Raw genomic sequence first — 26,537 nt, 5'->3', positions numbered from 1 at the left:
AGAGAGAGAAAGAGGGGAAAGAGTTAAGGAGGGCATTTTTTTTTTTTTTTTTTACGTAAGTGCAGGTGGCTACTGTGACCAGCCACAGAGATGGCAAGGGTACAGGACGGTGGGTCGGTAATAGCTCGGTGGGATGGGTCAAACCGGTACCGGTTTATGCTTTTGCTGTTAACGCCTCTTGGACACTCTCTCCACATTGGCAAGAGGAGCCATAATGTTCTGATTAAGTGGGTTGACCCAGAGTGTCATGATTGGTTGTCTATGAATGGGTCACTGAGTGTATGCCTGTCATCTAAGAACTGGGCTACCACCCTTAAGCGGTAAGGTTCCACCACTTTCTCTCTCTTAAACCTGCTAAATCAATGTCCACTTAGTTTTCTTCCATGAATTCCCATATCTCGTATCCCGCACTGCATCTAAATGTGCACCCTTCATTATGGTAACTCTATCCTATGCATACTGCATACCGCACCGTGTATCTATTCCATGGTGCTAACTGTCAGTGGCATGGGGTGCAGATGATTTGGTTTGCTACTCCTGATCTACACACTGCTGCTCAACAATACTGATGTAGAGACGATGGAAGTGATAAAACCATACTTTAGAATCTGGGTGTTTATGTAATGGGGTTTGTTGCATAACCATCAGAGGGGAAACAAAGTCCACCCGGTCTGTGACAGTCCCTTGTCTTGCACATCAGCATGTCCTACAGAGCAGTAACAGGCTTTTTTTTTTCTCAAGCCAATACAGAACTTTTAAGGACAAGTTGATTAAAAAAAAATGATATTACCAAGATGTGTGACATAATGCTGATGTTCATCGCAGTTACTTTCTGCACTTAATGTAAGTAGCAGAAAATGACCATTAATTCAAGTCAATCTCAAGTCAATATGTGCAGCAAATATTTAAAACATATTGACTTCTAATGAAAAGCTGACATGTTACCCATCGTTGGGTGGTACATATACACCGCACTGTATGTAAAGTGACTTGCACATTTCAACAGCATTCTGCAAGACCCGTGTTGTTCACGCATAGTTCTGCCTCATCATAAACTGGCAAGTCCTTCTGTGTCTTCTGAGTCATATTGAACTGGTAGGACTATGAAGAGAATGCAAGTAAGGATATTCCCAATCCTCCACATACTTATCTCTCCCTTTCTGAGCCAAACCCAAGAGACTTAAATACAAAAAGACTGGCTCTACGCCACCATTCAGCGGAGTCTACTTTTCTTTCCGTTTTATAAGCCTGTTGCTAAAAAAAAAGTTTAATCCACAATGTCTGTGTAATCCTGATATCTATGCAATAGTGGATGGCACAGGGCTTGTATGAGAACAGGAGTCAGACTTCAAAAGGAAACGAGGGAGATGACGAAGGAGAAAAGTACCTGCTTCCCCTCGTAAGGCCTTCTCCACGGCAACCCCCCTTTCTTCCAGCTGTCGCTGTTTCTCTTCAACCTGCTCCAGCTGGCGCTGAATGATCTACAGAGAGGAAAAAACAGAAGACAGGAAGACAGAGAGAAAGAAATACACAGATGGGGTGAGTTGAAAGTATACACACACACACACACACACACACACAAAAATGACAGACAAGTGACTACTGTAGTTGACAAAAACAAAGGTTTCAGTGAACTACTGTGTTTTCCTCTAATCCAGCTAATTTCTGTCAGTGGATGTTGCCATTCAAACTCTCATAAATTTGGGCTTTCCTTGAAGATATTAGTATGAAAATCTAGAGTGGTGAAGGGCCGACAGATGTCCCACTAGATCAATAAGTATACCTGAATGATTGGGGATGATTGAGGTGATCATAACAGAAGGGTTGCTAACAGTATAAAAGGAAACCTACATACATCCTAGTAAAATCAGCAGGGTAATGAATAGATAAAGAACAGAGTGAGATAGTATGTGGCTAGGCATGAAATATGTATCTACTGGGCACAAAAAAGAGAAACCACACAGCAGATAAATATTTCTGTAAGATCATCAGCCGCCAGGAGTGATGTGGCTTACTGGATTATTTATCCAAAGGATACCCGTAACATGCTCTGTTTCTTTGCATACACATGGCAAACTACATGCGTTTATATATTTTATGAGAGCAGGGTGTGGAGGGACTGCACAACCGCTCACCTCAGGTAAACTGATGATCTATAACATTGTAGAACTTTCTAGAACTTTCTCTTTTTACATGGAGTCTGTGTAGCTATCTATAATAGCGTTCTTAAGAAGCCCAAAGATCCATGCACCTGCAAATCCATGAAATGCATGAAATCCATGAATTTCAGAGCATTCTAGAATTACCGGGGCACTTACCTGGGCCCTGTGGAGCCTCTTGAGCTCTTCCTGTTTGGCCTGCCTCCGGGCGGCCTTCTGGACACGCCGCGTAAGTTTGGCGTTCAGCTCCTCTTCTGTGTACGTCTTCTACAAAAGGACGGAGAGAGTAAGGCGTCCATCAAGCAGTCCCAGAGAAAAAGAGAAACCAGCAAGGAACGCAGGAAAAACAAGGAATCCCCAGAGGTCACCCCAGTAGAGGAAAGCCACAGAAGAAGCCTGCTGCACGCCTGACACAGTACACGTATTCTGCTGAGATCTAGTGAACTCACACACATACTAATCATAGTATATAGTAACTAACTCCGACTGCAAATGGTCTCTCAGTGAAATAGGAGCCCTTTACTCCTCACAGGATGAACCTTTCTGGAATAGAGACTGACCTCTTTAGCAGACCCCCCTCAAGGGATGTCACCTTTAAATGCAAAGAGCATGCTAATTTGACCGCTTCAATAAAAAATACAAGACTATTATACCGCATCGGGTCTCACTGGAGTTCCTGATGGCACAGATTGGTAGAACCCTGATTTGCAAAGAGGCTAAGATAATGGCTAAAATAATAAAATAGTAATAATAATACACATCTTTGTGAGAGACACAGAAAGAAGACGCAGAAAGATCAAAGACAATGTGAGAAAACACAGAATGAAAGAACCAGAGAGTGAGGCAAACAGGGACAGGACAAAATGGACAAGAAGGTTATCAATTTCAAAGGCCGCTGAACTCCTCAGACTCAAATATGGACCAAGAGCATAGTCTGTGGTCATGTGACCAAGACAGGAACAGTAGCTGCTCAGCAATGGAGAACAGCCATGTTGGAAAAGAGTCAGGTGACAAACATGAACTCAAGGTGGAATCAGGTATGACCTCCAGCAGATAGGGGGCGCTGTGGCGAAGACTTATCATGCGTCTGCAGAAATGGTTAGTTTAAACAATAAAAGGCAAAGATGTTGACCAGTTGAACAGAACAGACGAAAGGGGCGAGTGACGATGATTCAAAGCATGCGCAAAATGAATGAACCAATGGGAGATGCACACACTACCTTGGTGGCGTAAGATCTCTTGAACGCCAATGCATGAGGAACATAAACAGACTTGGGGAGACAAAACAAAACAAAAAACAAACAAACAAACAAAAACAATGGAGAACAAACACAAAACAAATGGTATGATTAAAATGGGTTAATGAGTTAAAATCAAACCACACACCAACACATGAATTAACAGTCAAATCACACTTAACCCATGCTAAATATACCCCATCCCCATAGCCCCAATGATGAGACCCATTCAAAGCATGCTAACGAACACAAAAGATGACACAAAAATGACTGATCATCAATCTCTTAAACAGTAGTTTCCCACATTTAAGACTTGACCAAGCATCAGATCTATATGTTCATAATGCATAGCCATAGTGTGCTGAATTTATCTTATTGCACTAAGGTTTTAATATCTACTGACCATTATGCTAAGTCTAATTTCTGTCATTATCAATCTTTCCCAAACAATTTCACAAAGACTGAATACAGACAAAGACTGCTACTTCACAACCAACAACTAGCCTAACACACAGCGAAATACAGCTATACTCTAATTAAATCTGTGACAGAGTCTAACACAAATTCACCAAACTGGACATGTCCACAAATGCTCCTCTAGCTATTACAAACCACCCAGGGCCAGATGTGCATGGTGGTGGAGTATCTCACGGTCAGCCAGTGTCAACACGGGCATATGGTGGTGGAGTATCTGACGGTCAGCTAGTGCCAAACGGGCACATTTCCAAACCAAATGACAAATCATCACTGATCCAAATCGCCTGACATTTTACTCATTGTCGATGTACTAGTGATGACAATAATTCATCATCATTCTTCAATTGGGTACTTAATTAAGTGTGTGCAGATCTGAAAGATACATTATAGAAAGCTATTAGCTTGGCGTAATGGTATTAAGTGTGCTACTGCAGATGTATAGATTGGCCAACAATAGAATTTTCGTCTTTAACATATTTTATGAGAAGTTACTGTTTTCTGGCAGTTAAAAAAAGATGTACTCCAAGAAAGCACCAATGCTTCTCAGAGGTACATCTCGACACAGATGCAATGGTGTTTGGCTACCTGCAGCAAAACAAAAACTTCTAAAACATATGCTGTAGACGAAAATAACATTGTAAAACAATCAATGCATCTTGATATTATTAGAGTAAATATTTCGTAACCTACTCCTATTCTTAAACATTCTTCAAGCATTTATCTACATCTGAGGAAGTAATAATTAAAAAATTATGATTTTGGTTTGAAATTCCTAGCGAATCATACATATGATGTGTTTGGAATACCCCAGCACCACGTGAGTAGTAATGAATATGGCCACTGTAGCCTACTAACAAACTGTTACCAGAGCACACGGGCACAGGGTGGCGGGGTGCGAAGCTTTTGGATGCCAAATGCAAGATTTTAACTCAAATGCTGAGAATGAGACTCAAGTGCTATACAACTATTCTGTATTTAGAGCCCTGGTCAGGAAACTCTTGCTTTCGATAGTCACACTGTTTTTGTTTGTTTTGTTTAGTTATGTTTTTTAATAAAAGAGGTAAGACCCATGACATGCAGTATAGCACAGTTTTATACTGACAGCCTGGAGTCAGACCATAGTCAGATAAAATAGAAGTCAGACAATAAAAAAAGGTCAAATATTCAGGGCACATTCTGAGCTGAGGATAGAATGAGGAAGTTTGAATGAACTATATCTCTGCTGCTTGAGTCCCATTTCTGCTGCATTCGGTGCTTCTGTTAAAACTCCAAGAGCTGTCGTCCCTCACGGCTGTGCAAAACCGAAATACCTCGTCCTCATTTCCTCTCTCCAGCTCTGGGATGATATCCCTGTCTCTTCCCTTCTGCTTAACTCTCACATTTTCTCTTTCTTTTGCCCTCTTTCTGTCCTTCATTCTTTCATTCTCCCTCAACCTCTCTTTCTCCTTCTCTCTTTCCTCCTTCTCCTTCATAGCATCTTTTTTGAGGTCAGACACAAGGTCAAATATGTCCATGTGATGCTAAAAAGTGCAAAGTATATGAAATCAGTTTTAAATGCATGAGGTAAATTAAATAATTAATAGTGAAAACGTAACAAATGAATTATCAGCCAGAAAGACATTTTATCAGGTAAAAAAAGGCAGAAAGACAAATCAGTTATGACAAAAGTGATGGAACTTACGTCTGCTTTGGACTTCTGGGACGAACGTTCCAGAATATCATCGCATGAGATATCAGAGTCTTCAGAGAAGCTCAAGTTCTTCCGCAACTTCAAGTCCGCTGCAGAAAAAATATCTATATATGAACAAACTCTCATTTTCTGCAATTCTGATCTGACTGATCTACCTGTAATTGAACAATCTGAGGGAAAGGCTGAAGTAGAGATTGAGAAGAAAGGTATGAGAAATTGAATACCAAAAAGAGGGATAGTATGCCACTTTCAGCATACTGTAACAGTATAAACTGTACTAAAGCTTTGTTCTCCATACCACAGATATCACTTTAACAGTCTGAACTGCTTTCAGCATGCTTTAGACAGACCCAGCCAAAGGAAGCTTCTCACCTGCTGACCGTTCCAGCGCGGGGCCCTTCTTCTTCCCCGAGTCAGTAGTGGTGCTGCTGGACGATGGCGTGCTGGGACAGGACTTGTCCTCCTTCTTCTTCTTGTCCTTCTTGTACCCCGAGAACACGGCCTTCCAGAGGGACTTGTGTTTGGGCGGCGTGTCCTCGGACCCAGAGCCCCTGCCCTCGCCCTTGGACTTCTTCTCCTTCTTGTTCTTGCGGGGTGAGAAGAGCGATGACCGCTTCTTGCTCTTGCTGCCCGCCGAGCTCTCGGACGACGCCACGGAGCTCTCCTGGCTGCGGGCCGATGGCGTGGTGAAGAAACGCTCGTGCAGCGTCTCCGCCTGCTTCTTGGACTCGAGCGACTCGACAGCGGTCATCTTGGGCGAGCTGGAGCGCTTTTTCTTGTGCTTGCCCGTCGTCTCTGACACGGTCCAGGCCACCTTGGCGACGGCGCCCTTCACAGTGTCCGACTCCTTCATCTTGGTCAGCTGTTTGGTCATGGCGTCCTTTACCGCCTCGGGCTCCTTCATCTTGCTCAGCTGCTTGGCCATGGCATCTTTCAGTACCTGGCTCTTCACGGACTTCTCCCGAGCCCTCATCCGCTCCTCGGCAATCTCCTTGGCCTCGGGGGAGATGTGGGTGGGGGTCTTGACCGTCGGGCTCGGTCTGCTGCCCGCCAGGTTGCTGGGGATGTTGGGCTTGCCGTTCTCCATGGCCAGTGCCAGGTGGAGGGGCGGCCTGCTGCTGCTGCTGTCCTTTTTGCTGGTGGGTGGCGTGAAGAAGCGCTCGTTGGCGCTGGTCTCGGGCGTGCGGTCATCGTACGTGTCCTCCACGTCGTCGGCGAAGGGGATCTCCTCCACGCTCTCGGCGAAAGACTTGCGCGCCTGCTCGCGCCGGGGCTTGACGTCACGCCGCATGACCACGCACGAGCCCACTGGGCCGGTCCTGGGGGCCGGAACGGGCGTGGTGGTGTTGGCGGCGGCGGCGGCAGTGGGGACAGAACTGGACCGGTCCCTGGGGGTGGAGCAGGACACTGGAGGAGGAGGAGGAGGAGGGGGAGGGGAGCTTGTCCTGGCGTCCAGCTGACCGCGGGTCTTCTCCAGGCCCGTGGCGTCCGTCTCCCCCAGTGGAAGGCCGTCCCACGTCACCTTGTGCTTGAGCGTGGCGGGCTCCTCGTCGGGGGGCGGCGGAGGGGGCGGGCTAGAGGGCGGCGTGAGCAGCGTGGAGTCGGAGGCGCAGGAGACGCTGGCGCTGTCGCTGGTGGCCGTGCCGCTGCCGTTCAGGCCCAGCCCCGAGCTGCTGCTGGGCTCGCGCCGCTCCGACGGAGAGCGGCTGTTCTTGGTCTCCGCCGGCGAGATCAGCTGACCCTCCAGGGTGATGTTGAGCCGCCGGATCACCGAGCGACCGCCGCCGTTGGGGAAACTGGGGCGCAGGTCCTCCAGCGCCTGGGGCACTTCGGGGGTCCGAGGCTTGGGGGTCGGTGGGGAGACCGCGGAGGAGGAAGAGAAGGACGTAGTGTCCAGGCCCGGTGAGGGGGCCGGCGTTGTCTCATTGGTGACCAGCACGCTGCTCCTCTGCTCCACAGAGCGAGTGCGGTTCAGAGGCGTCAGGCCCAGGCTCTTTCGGATCTCTGCGCTCTTCTGCCAGAACTCCTCAATGATGTCCTTCTTGGCCGGTGTGACCTCCATGGAGTCGTCCGTCTCGCCTATAGGGGGCGTGAGAGGAGCGGTCGAGGCCGCCTGCGGAGTGGGTTTGGACGCCGGGGTGGAGGTGGCTGCGGGGAAGGGCTGGGTGCGGACCGGAGAGGAGGAGGAGAGGGGAGAGGAAGGGTCCTGACAGGGAAGAGTCTGGGCGCAGATGGGAGACAGGGGATTGGCTGATGGAGTGCAAGCACAGGACTGGGGTTGGGTGGTGGGGGGTTTGGGGGAGGGAGTTTCGGGGAGAGGGAGTGGCTGAGAGCGGATGGGAGAGGTGGGGGAGGTGGCCGAGGCGGGAAGTGGCGCAGGTGAGATGGCAGCAGGTGAAGCTACCGCAGGCGAGGCGACCACAGGTGAGACCGGACTAGGCGAGATAACTTCAGGCGAGACGGTAGCGAGATACGCAACCACAGGTGAGACTGGACCAGGCGAGATAACTTCAGGCGAGACGGTAGCGAGATACGCAACCACAGGTGAGACAGAGTCTGTAGGTGAGGCTTCAACGGGCGTGGTGACTGCAGCAGGTGAGGTGACCGGTGCGAAGAGCGCGGAGAAGACCGGACTCTGTGGCTGGAGCTGCGGAGACTGCGATGGGGTGGGCAGTTCGGCGGCGTCTGTACGAAAGACCTCTGGGAAGAAGCGCGCGCCAGGCGACATCACAAACACCGGCACCGGTGGGGACTTACCGTGCGCCTGCAAACACAATCACAGAATAATCCATTTTAAAAGCCGGCTGGAAAGAGATCTCCATAACACAGAACTCGAAGGTCATAAATCAGAGGCCCACTTGACGTACATGTACCTCCCCTAACTCCGGCTGAGGGGCTTTTGGTATTGGTGAGAGCACAACATCAACAACCAGCTGCTTCGGACTCTCCGATGTTTGACCTATGGAAAAAAAACATGAAGTGATTATTTACATTTCTGATGCTAAGGAGTATCTGACAATGATATAAATTGATATTGGTTGATGTTGTCTAATATGCGTCCTAGTATGCTAGGTATGTATAGTATACAATAGTATATCCTGAGAATGGCTTTGGACAGGGTCAAGTTAAGCATAAAATCACATAATGCTTACAAGCACACACACACACACACACACACACACACACACACACACACACACACACACCTAGGCTGGAGACTCTTCCTAGGCTCTCTGGTCGGCCAGGCTCCTCAGGCATCTCCTCCTGGTCAGGCGTCTGATGCAGACGAGCCTCGGCCTCTGCGTCTGATGGGATGTCATCTGCACAGACACACACACACTTTCACCTTTACTTACCATTTATACACACACACACACACACACACACACACACAAAACAAGTGCATACATACACACACAAACCCCCTGCACATCAGCATAGAAAAAGCTCACCATAATCCCGCTCCGTCCCTGGCTCAATGTTGAGGCTCCCTGCCTCCGCCTCTGGGTCCTCCTCCTCCCCACAAGTCTCTGGGGTCACAGGAAACCAGACAGTGAGAAACGGGAAGCAGGAACTAGGAGGACCCTGACTGACTTTTAACAAACCTCTCAATAACTAATTAAGTGACTTGATATCAATTTATGAAGGGAATATTATGCAACATGTTTTACATCTACAGTATACCTAAATGGTTATGCACTGCACTGCAAGCTGCACACACATCTATGGTAGAAACTGATTGAACTGAACTGTGTGATATACATAGTATGAGTGATGGCAAAATATTTATGCAGAGCACAAGATACAGTAAGTAGCAAACAACATGTTAGTGAAATGTTGTATTGTTAACACACAAAGAGAAAAACAATGAGTTCATGGCAATAGGCAAACAAAAGGGAGCAGACACATGGCATTAGTGGTTAGAGACATGCATTTATCCATTTTCACACATGGGTCAAATGGACTTGGCTTGGGTTGGCTTGGAGATCAGCACCTGTTAAAGGAGAATTCCGGTGTGATATTGACCTAAAGTGTATTGAAACATGATACCGAGTGTGAACGTATGTCTCATAGCCCATCTCGACTTGTCCCCTGCACTCCAAAATCTGGCGCTAGTTAGCCGATGCTACCAACAACTTTTTCAGTAGTGGTGCTTCGGCATCGGGCTAGCCATGCAAATAAATCACTGTTTTACACCCATTTACGAGGCTCAATGTATCTCCACACTTCATTGGTAGACTTCCTAGGGCCCTGACATTTAAAACGAGACATTGAGAACTTTGAAAAAGCACTGGTAGTTTACTTACAAGACGATTTATACAGACAGTATCTTCACGAAGTTTAACGTTTGCAGCCATCTTGAATTTAGTCACGATAAGTCGAGCAACGAGTAAGAATGAACAGGTATGATAAGGGATCAGATTCCAAAAATAATTCAGTGGAAATGCATGGATTCCAGTTTCTTCCAGTAGCAGCAACTGGAATCCATGTATTTCCACTGAATTATTTTTGGAATCTGATCCCTTATCATAGCTGTTCATTCTTACTGAAGATACTGTCTGTATAAATCGTCTTGTAAGTAAACTACCAGTGCTTTTTCAAAGTTCTCAATGTCTCGTTTTAAATGTCAGGGCCCTCGGAAGTCTACCAATGAAGTGTGGAGATACATTGAGCCTCGTAAATGGGTGTAAAACAGTGATTTATTTGCATGGCTAGCCCGATGCCGAAGCACCACTATTGAAAAAGATGTTGGTAGCATCGGCTAACTAGCGCCAGATTTTGGAGTGCAGGGGACAAGCCGAGATGGGCTATGAGACATACGTTCACACTCGGTATCATGTTTTGATACACTTTAGGTCAATATCACACCGGAATTCTCCTTTAATGAACTCTCTACTCAAACAGACTCATCCTTACAGCATACCCAACCACCCTCTCCCCACATGTCTCACGTCCAGGAGGGGGAAGCCAAAGGACAGGTGGGGTGGAGTGGGAGGGCAAGTCCCCCCCCACCCCCCCAACATGTATGCAAAACATCCCAGTAAACCTGAATAATGTGAGGTTGTGCAGACACATGTTTCTCTTACGGTTGAGAAACATCCCCATTCACAGATAATCAGATTTTCATAACGTAAAGGACTTTTAGCAGGAACTGTTAAGAAAGCGCTCATGCAGGCAGGCAGACGCAAGGGGCCAAAAGCTGGCCTGTTATCTTGGAGTAGCCCGCTATCTTATCTCTGATCTTGTCCAGTAAGCTGCCCCTGAGACCAGGACAGGAGTGCTAACACTGCTGGCCTACTGAGATGGATGTCAAGACTGTGATTACTGTGTCCATTCCGTATTAGCAGGGGCTTTCCGAAGCCACTTGCATCAATTATATTACATTGTTACATCACTGTTACATTGTCCCCAGAGCAACTCAGGGTTAAGTGCCTTGCTCAAGGGCACAACGGGTGAAGCTGGGAATTGAACCCACAACTTTTCTGGCTCCTGCATGCTAGCCCAGCTCCTTAACCACTATGCTACGGCCGCCCCTTTCCTTTCCTCCTCTGAAAGCTTGAGCAAGAGCCAGGTCACCATGATGAACTTACAGCAAAGAATTGCATACATGAGCTTGGAACGCACTACAGAGGACTACCAAAATGAATACAATTCATAGTGAAATTGGGCAAATGCCTGATTAAAATTTAAGTTCACTGTTGCAGTGACATAGAGTTGTGTGTGTTCATTTAGCTGGATGTTTATTCTAATGTAGGACATTTAAAAACACAGATTTCCTTACATGCTCTTTGTCTAAGTCCCTTTTAATTTCCTGTCAACTAAATAAGTCTGGCATCTGATGCTCATGAACTTTCAGTGCTCTGGTATGCTCTGCTATAAGGGCTGATGCGAAGCAGCTTGCCTTGTGAGGCATCATCATGCGTTGTCAGCCTAGCTTGAGTGTGTGTGTGTGTGTGTGTGTGTAGTTTAAGAGAGTGTGTGTTGAGTGTCGAGGAACAGAGGCAACCACAGCATTGAAGCTGAAGAATGAAGATTGGGGATGCAGATTTGTCCTGTGGTGCAGGAAGCATGCGTAAGTGATTGATTGAGTGTGTGTGTGTGTGTGTGTGTGTGTGTGTGGCCAGAAGAAAAGAGCTGATGCAGCATGCTTATACAGTACTGTAGTGTGTAAGTATGAATGCATGAACGTGTATGTGTGTGTGTGTGTGTGTGTGTGTGTTTAAGTTGAGAGAGAGTATCCATCGCACTGCTCTACCTCCTGACAGAGAGTCCAACCACGCTCTCACTGCCTCATGACGCGCAGACGTATGGGAGGGGGCTATACATACACGCGCATACACACGCACGCACACACGCACACACACACACACACACACAGAGTGGACACACAGCCACATGCACATACACAAACATTCAGGCAAACGCGAAACACAAAAGGGGGAGAGAATGGTGGTGAGAAACTAAATCAGACACACAAAGAAAAAAACAACACATGGATTAAACACATGGATTAAATCAAATCAAACTCAATTAAATCAAATTAAATTAGGAGGGAAATAACACGGAGAGAACAAGACAACAGGCTGGCAGAACCAAGGGGAACATCAGCAGAACAGCAATCCAGTGTTACCCTGGCAACTGTCTCCAGGGTTGCGACCTCTAACCCTGGACCAGCACCAGTGCATCAACAAACAACATCAACAGACATGGCGGACCACAGGACACAATAAGAAGACAGCAAATGATTCAATAAAAATGCAACTTAGAAAAGGTCAAAGGGTAACGAGACACTTAACATCACACACATAGAGAGAAACAAAGTGCTGAAATTATTAGAAAGATGAAGGTTGTGTAAGCAAATCCTACAAAAACAATCTCACACACACACTTCATTCACAGTCCCAGGGCAACATACTCATGTAACACACACACACACACACACACTGTGAGGGAATCCTGCCTGGTCACCATCCTCGCCCTCACACACTCCCCTTCCGCGTGTGGCACACCTGTTGGTGTGTTACCTGTGGGCTGGGAAGGTAGGGAGGAAGTAGAAGGCCCCTCCTGACCACCCTCTAAGGGGGTGGGCGTCCGGCACAGCTCCTGGGGGACAGCCAGAGGGTCCACCGGCTGCAGCGCTTGCTGGAGGCGCAGGTTCCTGGCTGTGGGGTGGAGGAGGTGGTGGAGGTGGTGGTGGAGGTGGGGTGGAGGAGGGAAGGGGCAGTGGATGTTTGTACATGGTTGGGAGGACATTATTTGGTTTTGTGGGGAATTTATGGCAAGGATTTGTGGCATTTTGGATATGTGAGATTTTGAATGATGGTGATTTCAGAGGGTTGGCCATATGTATGTGACATGAAGGACACACACACAGGAATACCATCGGACACCACAGACAGAACACACAGAGAGATACAGAGAGAGAAAAAGAAAGAGAGAGAGAAAGAGAGCACAAGAATGAGTACAGAGGAAAAGTCCCAAAATCAGAAATGATAACTACGATGGAAGTCTATGTGCCCAGCATGCACAGTCTCACTGCACACCCAGCCAGTAAGAGTCCAGAATGAGAAAGACACCACTGCTTGACTCAGATGAAAATGTTTCACACTTTGAACAAGCTGTGCTGGGGTTAGACAAGACTACTTCAAACAGACCATTCAATTATTAGTATTAAAATAAATAATATTAAAAAACAAACAAACATCAAAACATTCATTGCAAAACAAGTTTAAAATATTCAGAAGTAAATCTGGATTCCCTTGTCCATGCACAGTGAACCCCTCTAAATCCCAACAGAATACAATGCATGGAGTCAAAATCTATATTCAATAAATTGATATTGAAAGAAAAATCACAGTAAGATAAACAAACCAAAGCACCCCAACGCAGCCAAGAGGAACTCATGGTGTTGGGAACTGAATCTGGACTGGGAGTTATGGTGATGTTCTGTAGTTAGTGTGTGTGGGGGGGGGGGGGGGGGGGGGGGCATGGAGGGGTCACTCAGGTCGCACCCACAGGCAGAGCTACCTTTGAAGGTACAAATATCCTCTTCATCAGCCAATGACTCCAGCCACAGGCCTGACTGCAGCTCTCTCTCCCAGGGGCAATACTCCCCCTCTAACATACCCACCCACCCATCCACACACACACACACACACACACACACACACACACACACACACACAGGTACACAGACAAGGGCGTGAAGACAAACCATAGAAAACAGACCAACAAAACGAGGCAGGGTGCACACACACACATACACACAAACACACACACATACACATTACACACACACACACAGAGGAAGGTGGGCAGTAAACAGACAAGAGGGACAGACAAGGAGAGGAAAGGAGAGTGAGAAGAGAATGGTGGGATGATGAAGTCATACATGAGAACACACTGAAACTACAGCAAAGAGACAGCCAGGAAGAAATGAGGAGTTTTTAGACCGTCCCTTAATGAATCACCCCGCTTGGAGATGGCCCCTTAACCCTTAAAGGAGTACCGTCACACCGGTGTGACGGGAATGTTGGGAAATTAACATTCTAAAGAATATCTGGGTTCATTGAATTCAACATAGAATTTTGGAACCTTCAATTGTTGCGGAACTTAGAATGTTCAAAAACCTACACCTTTAAGGGTTAATCAGCTCAGCACTACAGAATGGATCCAACTAGACCTGGAGCTGAAACTATTATACCCAGTCAGCCAAGGCGGTTATTCTCCCACTCAGAAGTTAATGTGCATTACAGTTGAATTAAGCAAACTGTAATTAAATTAGCGCCATAATGACACAGGCTTAATGCCATCCTCCAGATGTTACAGCTTAAGAGCTTAGAGTTCATAAAGGGTAATTGGTAAGAGTATATAAACTGTGTGTGTGTGTGTGTGTGTGTGTGTGTGTTCATAAAGTGTAATTGGTAAGGGTATAGAAACTCTGTGTGGGGGGTGGGGGGTTGGGGGGGTCTCTGGGGTTCAGGACTGCGTCAAGTGGAGGAGAGGATGAGAGACAGATGATGAAGACGAAGACTGGGGTGTCCATTTATGGGTCAGTGAATTCACCCTTTGTCCAGCTAAGCGCAGAAACACATAAGGATATAGCCACAGACTTTTATTCCATTCTGCAGGACTAACACTGCTGTGCCGAGAGATGACCACTGGAGGATGTCCGGACAAACTGCTGCAAGAATAAAACACACACAGAACTCTTCCTGCCAGAGTGGAAACGTAAAAGTTGTTTTACCGTCGCTGGACTCGTCATCTTCGTCATCCTCCTCTTCCTCCTCGTCCTCCTCCTCCCCTCCCTCCATGTTGTCCTCCATCTCTCCGTCCTCCTGGACGTGGATTCGGGGCCCCAGGCCGTTCCGCGTACCCTCGGCCTCGGCGTCGCTGTCGCCCTTCAGCTTGGCATGGATCTCCACGGCCTCCTTCCAGGGGACCCCGCCCAGGTCAGACGGCCCCGGCTGACGCTCTTCCTCCTCCTCGTCTTCATCCTCCATGTCCGACTCGGAGCTGCTGCAGAGCCCACATAAAAGACTTCAGTATCGATATGACATCACCTGTGACATCACCTTAACCATTATTGTATTACTCGAGATTGTAGGCACACTGTGCATCATGATAACACACATTTCACACTGCGTATCACACAACAGTGCCAAGTAGCTCTCTGCCCGTTTGCCATAGTTAAATTCAGCGATGTGCCAGTTTTAGCAGCAGTAGTTCCTCTGTTAAGGCTGTGTGTACATGCGGCACGTGACGAGGATTGCGTCATCAACACGCATGTAGGGGGTTTTGTGTGCTTGGCAACAATTGGGACCACGCGTCAATGAAGCACATCTTCGATGCGCGCAAATTTGCACAGAGCATACCACTTGCTTTACACAGTTTAAAGGTAACGTCTGTGAGTTCTCCTCCATACAAACATAAAACCTTCCAGCCAATCAACATGTTGCTTCAGGAGCATGGGTGGGATTGGGTGCCATTTGATTTGCCAGAGCAGAAAGGCCACCTGCAGATTCACCAGAATCGCAAACTCTACCTTAAATCTTTAATTAGTCAATATTTTGATCAATGTGTGTGAGTGTCTGACCTGGATCCCTCCTCCACGTCTGTGGCCTTGTCCAGCACGCTGCTGAGGTTGTGCTCGGCCAGTGTCTCCTCGGGGACCTCCTCGAGCTCCTCCTCGCGCTGCAGCGACAGCCGGTAGTTCTCCAGCTCGATGCGCTCCGGGGTGCCCCTCAGACGCTTGGCCATGCTGGGCTCCCCGACCCCGTTCATCTCCGGCACTGTGGGGACGGGGGAACACGAGGAGGGAGAGAAGGGGAGCAGGGAGAGCAGGAAAAAGACAGAAACAGGGAAAAAGAGAGATGGAGAGAGAGAGAGAGAGAGAGAGAAAGAGAGAGAGAGTGAGAAAGAGGAACAGAAACAGAGTGGGAGAGAAAGAGGGAGATGGAGAGAGAGAGACAGAGAGAGAGAGAGAGAAAGAAAGAGTGAGAAAGAGAAACAGAGAGAGTGGGAGAGAAAGAGAAAGAGGGAGAGAGAGAGAGAGAGAGAGAGAGAGAGAGAGAGAGAGAGGAGATGGAGGGAGAACCAGAGACAGAGGACACAGAACACTCAGCCTAAGAACACGCCATGTAGATGTAACAGTGAACACAACAAAAAAGAATGGCAACTGTCAAATTGTGTGAATCTGAACTGAATCAACTTTGTCCATAATACTTATGACATCCATAAAAACCACAACAGAATTATATTGTAGCTCCTGTCCTGTCGATGCCCCAAGGGGTCAGTCTATGTACATCCACACCAACATGGATTCCTTCAAAGAAAAGATGTCTGAATGCAGTTGCCGTGAAAACTCCAAAACTAGGAACAGGCCTAATACTAACAAATAGAGCATCAGTTTTAACGCCGCCAAAATCTACAGAAAATGCCTTCCACACACTGTATTAAGCCGTGAGCTGGGATCTGAAGAGACAGTGAATCCCTAGTGCAGGTAACACAGACAAACACACAGATTGTGATGTCTCTTTGTGATTTATTTAGGCATACACGTATCCTACACTTATTCACAGATAAAGTGAATATATTAGCCTTACATTCATGATGACACATTATATACATAACAGGACAGTCATAGGTACCTTGCCTTTTTCCCATCCTAAGAAGCAACTCTGATCATAAATCTGACTGGAAACGCAATTTAAGAATTTCATCAATTTAATTTAAATCGTGTGAATTAGTTTTGAATTAAAAAGGCAGCGATGTGAGCTTGAACATGACAGGAAATAAATCAAACCAAATCAAATCAGTCGATGCACAAATGATTATCAGATTAGATCAATAGCAGAAACTATTTGTCATTCCACTTTTAGCCGCCACTATTTCAGAGTGCCATGCACGTTAACTCTGAAATAGAACAACTAAACTAACCCAGACCACTGTCCCTGTCCCTACCTATTATCACCTAAAGTCATCGCACAATTATTGCACTTAAAAGTCATATAATTAAAGCATTGCGTTCCACAAGGCTTCCGTAAGCTATGGTGGGTGAAGGGGGAATGAATGGCCAATACTATAGTATGTGAACATGATCCCACTGGTGGAAAAACATTAGCTTCAGCAGTGTCTGGGATGCCAGGCCAATGTAGGGGAATGGGGAATGGGTAAGTGGCAAGTTGCAAAATTGTACATGGTATGATTTAGAAAATAGCCCACAGCTAGGGAATAGTCTCCAAGAGCCAAGACATTTAAGTAGTAATGACCAACATAATATCTAAAATCTGAAAATAAGCTTGCATACCCAAGAAATAGACTGAATGGTCTATAATATACGGTCATCTACACATGTATATATATCTATACATACTGTCATGTACACACAAGACTCGGCAATCACCAGATCATGTGCATGAATGTTTATGTGACTGACTATCTCTGTCCCTCCTGTTAATAGTGAACTGGTCTTTTTGAAGAGCGGGAAGATGACCGGAATATGACCACTCCCAAACTGATCTGAACAAACGTCTGTGTTTTACATGCTAAACTACACCACATTACATAGCTATGACACTATCACTATCTTGCATATCTTAGCTTATCATAGCATTCTATTATGTGAAGGCTTTTTACACAACTCGGGTTAAAACTAGTTAGTTAAATTAGTTAGTTACCATAGGTTACCTCAATGAACGTATCATCTTTATTTATTTTCAATTCAGTTAATTTCATGTGATCTTAGGTTTAAACGTTTTAAGTTAAGCAGAGCAAAATGTCACAACATGGAATTGTAACTAGATTATTGGATACCACAGAGTACACTTTTGATCAAAAGGACCCTCTAAGTCACCTACATTCCATCCATATGATTAAAATAAGTCTAATAAACCATTACAGTATGTTTGTAGTCTCACTATACTCTTTTTTGTTAAATCAGCTTATTTGCCATCTACCCCAAAGTTAGATAAGATAATATATACCCTTCTCCTCTCTGTGTGTGCAATAACCCAGTCTGACACTGTTAGCCTAGCTTAGCCTAATTCACTAGTAGTGTGTTACACCAGCCTATAGCTAGCCTAAAGGGATCTTAATCATATTTAAATCTATCATATTCATAAACAGCTTATTTTAGGACAGTCCTGCATCCTCTCCTTGCTATTCCTTTCTTTAACACGAGAGCGTGAGAAATGGCAACACAGATAGCAGCAGACTCCAGAACGCGTCCGGCCCAGACCTAGAACACGTCTGTGCCAGACGCAGCACAGAGCTGGGCCAGATGGGCTCTGTGGCCAGCTACTATCTGGGAAAGTTCTTAAGTGTTAGTAAGCAGAGAAAAGGGGGGGGGGGAGAGCAGCCACCCATCCCAGATTAAAAAATAAATACAGGCTATTGATTGGACGGTGCAACTAATTTAGAACCAATCACAAGCACCAATTCAAGCACTATGGTGATCAAGCTGCTCTGACAGGAAGGGGGAAAGGTAAAGCTTACAGAGGAATTTGCCAATCACAAGCACTCTTAGAGTGCAATCTACCAATCACAGGCACTCACACAGGGTAATCGATCAATCACAGGCAGTCTAACATGCACTACTGAACAGGCACTCGGCTACAGAGGTGCACTCAGGTCAAAAGAAACCACAAAACGTGAAAGAGAAAAGGTTTACAGGCAAGAGCTGGAAGAGAAACAGATGAAATCTCAAAGAGGGCAGAGAGGGTCAAAGAAGGCAATACAGGCAATAACACAATGCAAACCAGAAACTAGAAACTGACCACCAAACCACAGTCAGGCAATAAACTGAGCCACTGGCACCTGGAGTACTACATGAGGCTAGCCTCACACTACAGAGATCACTGACTTTATTTGACTGTCCACAGTTTGGATAGACCATGAAAATCATGCTAAAGAATTGAGAATTAAACATTGCGACTGTCAAAACAGAAACACTGCTGTGCTTGTGACACTTAATTTCAGGAAATGAATCGGAAGTCATAAAAGAAGTACTCCTGTTTTTTGCCTGTCTGATTTCATTTCAAAGCCAGAAGAGGGGAACACACTAAATAAAAAAGATGCACCAGACCACCCATAACACAACACACAACATACAGTCCACATTCATGTCCAGGGTCTGAAGAGGGGATTAGTGAAGGACAGACAAAAAGCAAAAAAACAGGAAGTATCTACAGAGCACACACCTAAGGAAAGGAGAGCAAACCAGAGAATGTGTACACACAGCGTCTAGTTGCTAAAGTGTCTCACAGGGGGACAAGAGTTGGGGTTGGGGGTCAAGGGGTCAAGGGTCATCCATGCTGGAGGAGCTCGAACAGCAGGTTTAGGGTGAAATAGGTGAAGAAGAAGGCGCAGTAAGTGAACAGGAAGGAGAGGTCTAGGGGCAGTGGTAGCGGTGGCGCCACCTGGTGGTAGGCGGCGGTGGCGGCGTGCCGCAGCGAGCGAAGGGAGTCCCCCACGCCGCGGCACAACCCCAACGCCGCCCCGAGAGACGAGAGAGGGCTACCTGAGGGACGCCGCTCCGCGGGGGCCAACGCAGATGGTGGGCGGCCGCTCGAATCCACTGTGACCGGGTCCGTGGCCTGGGCCTCCTGAGAGGGGTGGGGATGCAGAATTGTGTCTTAGTAATACACACACACACACACACACACACACACACACACACACATATATATACATACAAATAAAAACACATGTACAGATAAAAACACACATACATAGATAAACATACACAAACACGCACATACAGATAGACATACAGTACACATACACACGCACACACACACACACACACACACACACACACACACACACACACACACACACAGATAAATATAAACAGCCACACACACACACACACCCACACAGTAACAGTCCCTCTGTGCATCTTGCTCTCTTCTCCACCTGTGTGTATCTCTATCCACATACTGAACTGAATCACCAGCACAAAACACATACAGTTTACATGCGAATAACAATCACAAACGCATCACTTAGACTTCACTCACGATCACAATGTCACTGACTATAACTTAGATGTAATTTTTTTGAATGATTGAAACATTATTATTTAATTATTAAAAGTGCAACTTTAACCTAAAAAATACAACTTCAGTGGTCACTAGTGTATAAATGTGTATTGTGTACATGTATGTGTGTGTGTGTGTGTGTGTGTGTGTGTGTGTGTGTGTGTGTGTGTGTGTGAGTACACCTAAGACAAAGAAGATGTTGTGTATTAGTCCTGCAGTAAGAGTGTAGGGTGTAGAGTTGAGTGGAGGGGAGGCGGTTACCTTGGTGGAGACTGAAGCAGGAGCAGGTCTCTTCTTCTGGCCTTGGCCGGACGCGCGGTAGCAGTAATGCGGTTTGCAGTAAAACTTCCCTGGAGAAACACACACACACACACACACACACATTCATTCATACAGTGCACACACAGACCCGCCCGTCTGAACTACACACAGTGCTAACAGCCCACCATCCCAAGGCCAGCCTGGCAGAGAATGTCCAGTGTGTCACACGTCTGTTATATAAGTGCGGAATTCCTACCCACCCTCTCCCTCTCTCTATCCATCTCTCTCTCTATCTCTCTCACTCACTCACACTCACACACACTATCTATCTTTCTATCTCTCTCTCTCTCTCTCTCTCTCTCTCTCTCTCTCTCTCTCTCGCTCATCTTCTCCTTCTTTTCTTTCCCCAAGCCCCTCCCCCTCTCTTTTCCTCACTTCCAACTCTCTCTCCTTGTTCACGTCTCCATAGATCCCTCGCTCCCCCCCTCGCTTGATTGTACTGTTCTTGTGGTGGGGACATAAAAGCGACAGAGTTGCGCTACAATATGCTTCTGTCCCATCACACAAAGACACAGTCACCACTGCAGCCCGGAGCACAACGGACCCAGAGCAGAGCACAACCCGTGACTATAACCGACCACCAAGCACACATCAAAACACATTCAAATTATGCACTGTAGGGGCACAATGATCTCATCTAATTACACCTAGTCCTGCTCTAGCTTACTACTACTTGTGACACATTATCAATGTCACAGGAATTGATCTGAACTCTCTGTCAGATAGAGTCAAATAATGTGACCCTTATCAATTGTATTACAACTAAAGTTTTTATTTGGCTTTGCGAATGTGGGGGGCAATGTTCGATGTTCTGATATTGGGGGGTCATGGATTGAAACAACTCAGGCTGGTAGAATTACCTGAGGTCATTTGAACAAAACCCATATGGATAGTGGGGTTTGTCGTCTCATACCTTTCTCCACATCGAATGCGTAGGAGAGGTGGAGGAATAGAAATAATGCATTGTGGGGTTTGTAGTCTCATACCTTTCTCCACATCGAATGCGTAGGAGGAGAGGCGGAGGGTGGTGCCACAGTAGTCACAGGAGAAGCAGCTACGGTGGAAGAACTTGCCCTCAGCGCTCAGGCGCTCCATCACATACACTCGCCGCTGGCAGAAGTAACACACGTCACTGCCGCCGATGTTCTGAGGGAACTCCTTCCTCAAGGAACCCTGCGAGGACAGAGGATTGTACAACAACGATGAGAAATCCATAATATTTCAAGTTAAGGTCAGCTTTGACGCTCAGGTTAGACATACTAGCCAAGATTCAGGAAACTCCAAGCCATTCCCTGGTAACACCAATTTCAGTGACACACTTCAGAAGTCCTTTATTAAGGAAAGCTCACTCATAGAGCAAAATGTTATTATAGTTCTGTGTAAGAACAGCACACATCCCGAAACTGTTTATTGATTAATCAGCACAACACACAACACATTGCAAAAGACTACCATGTTAAGCACATTATGCAAACACAGAGACAAGTACTAATTGAATGACAGAAGTTAGTGAAATGATACATTAGTTGGGGGTGGAGTGGGGAGCAAAACACCTTAGAGACACCTGAACTCAGTCAGGTCTACATGCTGTACACTTGGTCAAACACTTGGTCTACACTAACACAAAACTGTTTCTTACCAAATCCCTCCTTTCAACAAGGAAGTCTGGGTCATCTGGATTGGCTATCTGCTCAGCCAAAGAGCTCGACCCCCCTGTGTACATCTTAACATAGCGCTACCGGTGGTGTGGAGGGCAAAGGTGAGAGAGAACGAGTGAGAGGAAATGACAGTGAAGGAATAAAGAGAAGACTGACAGTAGGCCCGTTCGACTTCATGCAGCACTGCACAGATATGGCTGAACGTGATGCATGCTGGCCCTAACAACGCATGTTGTTTGCATTGGGCAAAAGTCCGGCATGCGTCACGTTCAAACAAATCTGCGCAGCGCTGCATGAAGTCGAACGGGCCTATTAATTCTACAAAAAAAAAAACAGGAAGTGACATCGCTACAGATAAAGAACTACAACTATGTCATAGACAAATGTACAGATGAGAAAGAAGAGTAAGAATATTGTTGCTCTACGTAAGATAGTGATGCTCATATAGGAGTGAGTGTGACGTGATGGTGAAACAGTGGGCATGATTGAATGTTTTGAAGACGTGTGTGTGTGTGTGTGTGTGTGTGTGTGTGTGTGTGTGTGTAACAGTGGCCTGTTTGGGGCAATGAGAGCGCAGCGACTGAGGTCGTACTAAGACAGAGATCTGCACGTTTGGTTAATCGAGTGTGTGTGGGAGGACACAGGACCCAGTGGATTAACAGACAGACACACACACACAGCGGCCGCGGCCCCCACAGCAACTCCCATTCACGCAACAGCCCAGCCAGAGGGCCATAGGGCATGTGCAAGAACACTATAATAACCTTGCTGTCACATGCAGCGAACTGACTGGCCAAGGCCCAGGGACTGGATTCAAACACACACACAAACACACACACACACAACAAGCCAAAACACCACATCTATCACTTTTATTACAATGTGCTTCCCCCAGGGGACACACTATAAGATATGACTGCCCTCCACGGTCAGCGCGCACACAAACCCCATTGTTAGTGCTGGCAGCAGACCCACTACTGCTCTGGACATAGTAAATGAAGTGCTATGGGTGCATTTTGTTTTTTGAAGTATTGACCTCAGTGGCTCGTTTTTGTGTGCTGCGGGCCATGGGGATGTAGGTCAGAGTGGCACTGTGGTCACATGAAGACCATCAGACACACCCGTTAAGAGCCTCTGCACACCCCAGAGGTGTAGTATGGCAGAATAAAAAAAAAGAAAATAATAAATGGCCCTTTCTCCAGAGCTGGACCTGACAAAGTTAGAGTTTGGGATTTTTTTAACGATTCTGGTCAGAAAATAGGTCACATTACTTGGACATGGATCCGTTGCAACTGCAGAGCAAGGTTATCTGCCCTGCGCATTTTAGACTGCTCCATTGGGCTTGGCTTAACAGACCTAGTGTATGCTTTATGCATGCCTCTAGCTTTGCAATGGAAATGTCATTAAGACATCAGTTGTTCTGGAACACACACACACACAGAGACACACACAGTTGCATGCCAGGCCTCAGGTGCAGCCGCTACCTGGCTACGAGAGGAGGGTGAAGGATGAGGCTTGTCTGTTCTCTGCTCACGTGACCGGTACCACTGCTCAGTAAACAACCGAGACACCTTCCTCGTCTTTATACACACACACACAGAAAACAAAGAAAACCAACAAAGAAAATAAAGATTTAACTTGCTCTAAGAAGCAAAATTTTAATATGAAACAGAACACAACACACATATAGTTGTGTCCCAGAGAATATTGTGGAACCCCTATTGAAAGCTCAACACTGGAAATTCCGCAAGCTGCCATCGCCTCCTGTAGGAGAGCGCTGAGAGGGCAGCTATGACAGAGGATGGGTGGGGCAGAGGACGGGGTCACCTTTGGCTTGGGGGGTGTGTCTTTGAACCGAGCGGCCAATCGTTCGGCTCTCTCCTGGATGCTGGGGATGTGGAGGGGGAGCTGGTCGTCGGACCGCAGCACCTCCCTCTCCTGCAGACAAGGGCATCATGGGAAATTTCAAACCGGACTCTCAAACACGGGGCATGCTCGACTCGAGACAGGCAAGACAATAACAAGACTCACGAGTAAAACAACAAGAGTCAGAGCTCTGTGTTAGAATTCCAATCAACGCCACGCCAGTGAGAACAAAAGTTAATCACACACTGCACTCCTCAGCAAGTTTGTTAGACAACGCATTTGTCTCTTTCATTGCTCCCTGTAGGGAAACACTTATTGGCAACACAACACAACACAACACACACTGGTGCGTAGTGTCTTTCATCCGACTCCAAACAAGCTAACAGTCTCTCTGCTCCGTGCAGAGGCAGTCACACAGACATGCATCCCTGTGCATTGTTTTAAGGTGGACACTCATTGCACTCAGGTGCAGGCTGGAGAACCAGGCTGGACGTGCCTTGCTCAGGTGAGAAGGATGGGATACCTGAGGAGGGGTTTGGGGGCAGGGTGGAGGGTCTTCCTCCCCAAAGGCATGGGTCCGTAGCCACTGCTCGATAAAGAAGCGTGAAGGCTTTTTCATCGGCTTCAACAGAGACACACATGGAGAGAGACAGTGAATCTCAAGAGAGGAAAACAACAACAAATAATAGCTAGAAAAATATCCAGAGGTTACGTGTGTTTGGAAGTCATTTCAACTGGACCGTTTCGATCAATAACAGTGTGCATCTTATGTGGAGTGTCCCAAACATCACAAGCCCAGACTCTACAGGTCTGCCGTTCACTACAGGAGGTACTGGCTTCAGAAGTCCATGTACAGTACAGGTAGCTACTGGCTGACCGCTGTGCCAAACGGGTGTGTTGCGTTGTGGAGATAATGAGGGTTGGTGAGCATCAGTGCGCTACACAGCATGGCTGTCGTGGCTGGACATGACACCCCTACCCCTCACCTTGGGGGGGCTTTGGGGCTGGGGCCCGTCGCTGAAGTGGGAGGCCAGCATGTCGGTCCTCTCCTGGATGCTGAGGACATGGAGCGCCTTCTGCTGGTCATACAGCTCCATGGCATCATCTGCCTCCTGCACAAATTAGTCACGGTCAACCACAGGCCGACCATGGAGGACACCAGGCAGCTAGCAGCTTGAAGCTTTGGCCTGGTAGCCTGGTCTATGTAACGCAGACTGTATGAATGAATGTAATACTACCCTAACCGCAATGTTATGAGTATGGAACATTGGCAAACAAGCCCAGAGCAAACCTTTGCCTCACAGTGCTAAACCCAAGCCCAGAGCAAAACACAATCAGAGGCAAAACAAACCAACCACACACTGTCAACCGACAGTTAGGAGAGGCATGCAAATTAGGTACCATGCTCATACCAATAAATGAATATAGTTAATGATAATATATACATCAATAAATTAGTCACCATCATCAACAAAGTGATAACTATAATTATCTATCTTTCCAGAGCCTCTCTAATGTTCTAAGCTCCAAAGCTCTGAAACCCATAGTATATTACAAAGTGACACACACCAGACGAAGATGTGTACATTACCACACCATGCTATGTGTGGTCACCTGCGGTCACATATCTGAAAACAAGCTAAATCTAAGAGGTTAAGTGTTCTGCTGTCATAAACACACACACACACACACACACACACACGAGAAGGCACACTTGTGTGGTCACGGACACACACGATTGCCCAGGTCATGCGCACACACACTCGGTTACCCTGAGTGAGAGAGGAGGGAAACACTGTTCCTCCTCAGTGTCCAGCTCCATTGACTCTTCCTCTTCTCTTTGCTGAGGACACAGCCACAAAACAGACAAATACTGACAGTCCGTACAGTATAGATACATATGAATGTATGCCCATGCCCAAACCAGATTTATACACGCAGATACATGCTCAGCAATGTAGCCTATCTGGACCAAAGTGGTCTCCACTAAAACAAACTACACACACACACAGATTTGTCCATCTGAGATGGGATCCTGTCTCATCTTACAACCCCATTCATCAACTCTGTAATTCCATTCTTTAACAAATGACTAAACCTTGTCATTACCATGTGTGGGAGCGACGAGCGGAGGCAGTACCGACTGAAACAACATGGAGGCCAATCCATTTCTACAGCAATAGACTGGTCTCCTCTCCCTGTTTGTCCTCACTTCTGCCAGCAGAGGGCAGCAGAATCCCACAGCCTATCTGTGTGTGTCCACCCACAATGAGTCAATCCACACACGCCACCCAAACAAACATGCAGATCTGTGTACTTTAAGAGTTTCTAAGGTTAAACGTGTCTACTGATTATGGGTCTGAGGTCTTTGGCATTAAAACCAGAGGTTCTAGGGACAGTAGGAACTCATAGGCATGAAGTTTAAAAGAAAAAGCTATAAGAGGGGGGGGACAAATGGTTAGTTTGTAACAGAGTACAAAGGACTGATGGGGAGTAGGAACAATGGAATAAAAGGAAAACAAAAAAAGTGTGTGTGTGTGTGTGGGGGGGGGGGGGGGGGGGGGGGGGGGGGGTGAGAAACCTCT

General features: G+C 46.6%; 1 protein-coding gene across 21 annotated transcripts in view; it reads right to left on the bottom strand.

Annotated features, from left to right (window-relative positions):
* Positions 1-26,537, bottom strand: part of mical3a (microtubule associated monooxygenase, calponin and LIM domain containing 3a) — a 93,500-nt gene that overhangs the window by 11,849 nt on the left and 55,114 nt on the right. For 6 of the 21 annotated variants that reach the window (XM_042111362.1, XM_042111360.1, XM_042111367.1 and 3 more), the window contains 22 exons: positions 25,724-25,795; positions 24,939-25,064; positions 24,449-24,574; positions 23,914-24,024; positions 23,571-23,666; positions 22,068-22,163; positions 21,415-21,601; positions 20,369-20,457; positions 19,585-19,669; positions 15,661-15,856; positions 14,812-15,083; positions 13,593-13,682; positions 12,590-12,727; positions 11,821-11,883; positions 9,017-9,094; positions 8,771-8,884; positions 8,432-8,523; positions 5,937-8,328; positions 5,556-5,653; positions 3,380-3,430; positions 2,319-2,426; positions 1,388-1,481 (listed from right to left, as the gene is read on the bottom strand). In XM_042111362.1, coding sequence (XP_041967296.1) covers positions 1,388-1,481; positions 2,319-2,426; positions 3,380-3,430; positions 5,556-5,653; positions 5,937-8,328; positions 8,432-8,523; positions 8,771-8,884; positions 9,017-9,094; positions 11,821-11,883; positions 12,590-12,727; positions 13,593-13,682; positions 14,812-15,083; positions 15,661-15,856; positions 19,585-19,669; positions 20,369-20,457; positions 21,415-21,601; positions 22,068-22,163; positions 23,571-23,666; positions 23,914-24,024; positions 24,449-24,574; positions 24,939-25,064; positions 25,724-25,795 — 4,774 coding nt within the window. The remainder of the gene's footprint in view (positions 1-1,387; positions 1,482-2,318; positions 2,427-3,379; positions 3,431-5,555; positions 5,654-5,936; positions 8,329-8,431; positions 8,524-8,770; positions 8,885-9,016; positions 9,095-11,820; positions 11,884-12,589; positions 12,728-13,592; positions 13,683-14,811; positions 15,084-15,660; positions 15,857-19,584; positions 19,670-20,368; positions 20,458-21,414; positions 21,602-22,067; positions 22,164-23,570; positions 23,667-23,913; positions 24,025-24,448; positions 24,575-24,938; positions 25,065-25,723; positions 25,796-26,537) is intronic. The other 15 variants (XM_042111376.1, XM_042111378.1, XM_042111379.1 and 12 more) reach the window with 11 other exon arrangements.

The sequence above is a fragment of the Alosa sapidissima genome, chromosome 11, assembly GCF_018492685.1.
Source record: "Alosa sapidissima isolate fAloSap1 chromosome 11, fAloSap1.pri, whole genome shotgun sequence".
Lineage (NCBI taxonomy): Eukaryota > Metazoa > Chordata > Actinopteri > Clupeiformes > Clupeidae > Alosa > Alosa sapidissima.
The sequence above is the reverse complement of the archived record's forward strand: the minus strand, read 5'-3'. Positions and strand labels throughout refer to the sequence as shown.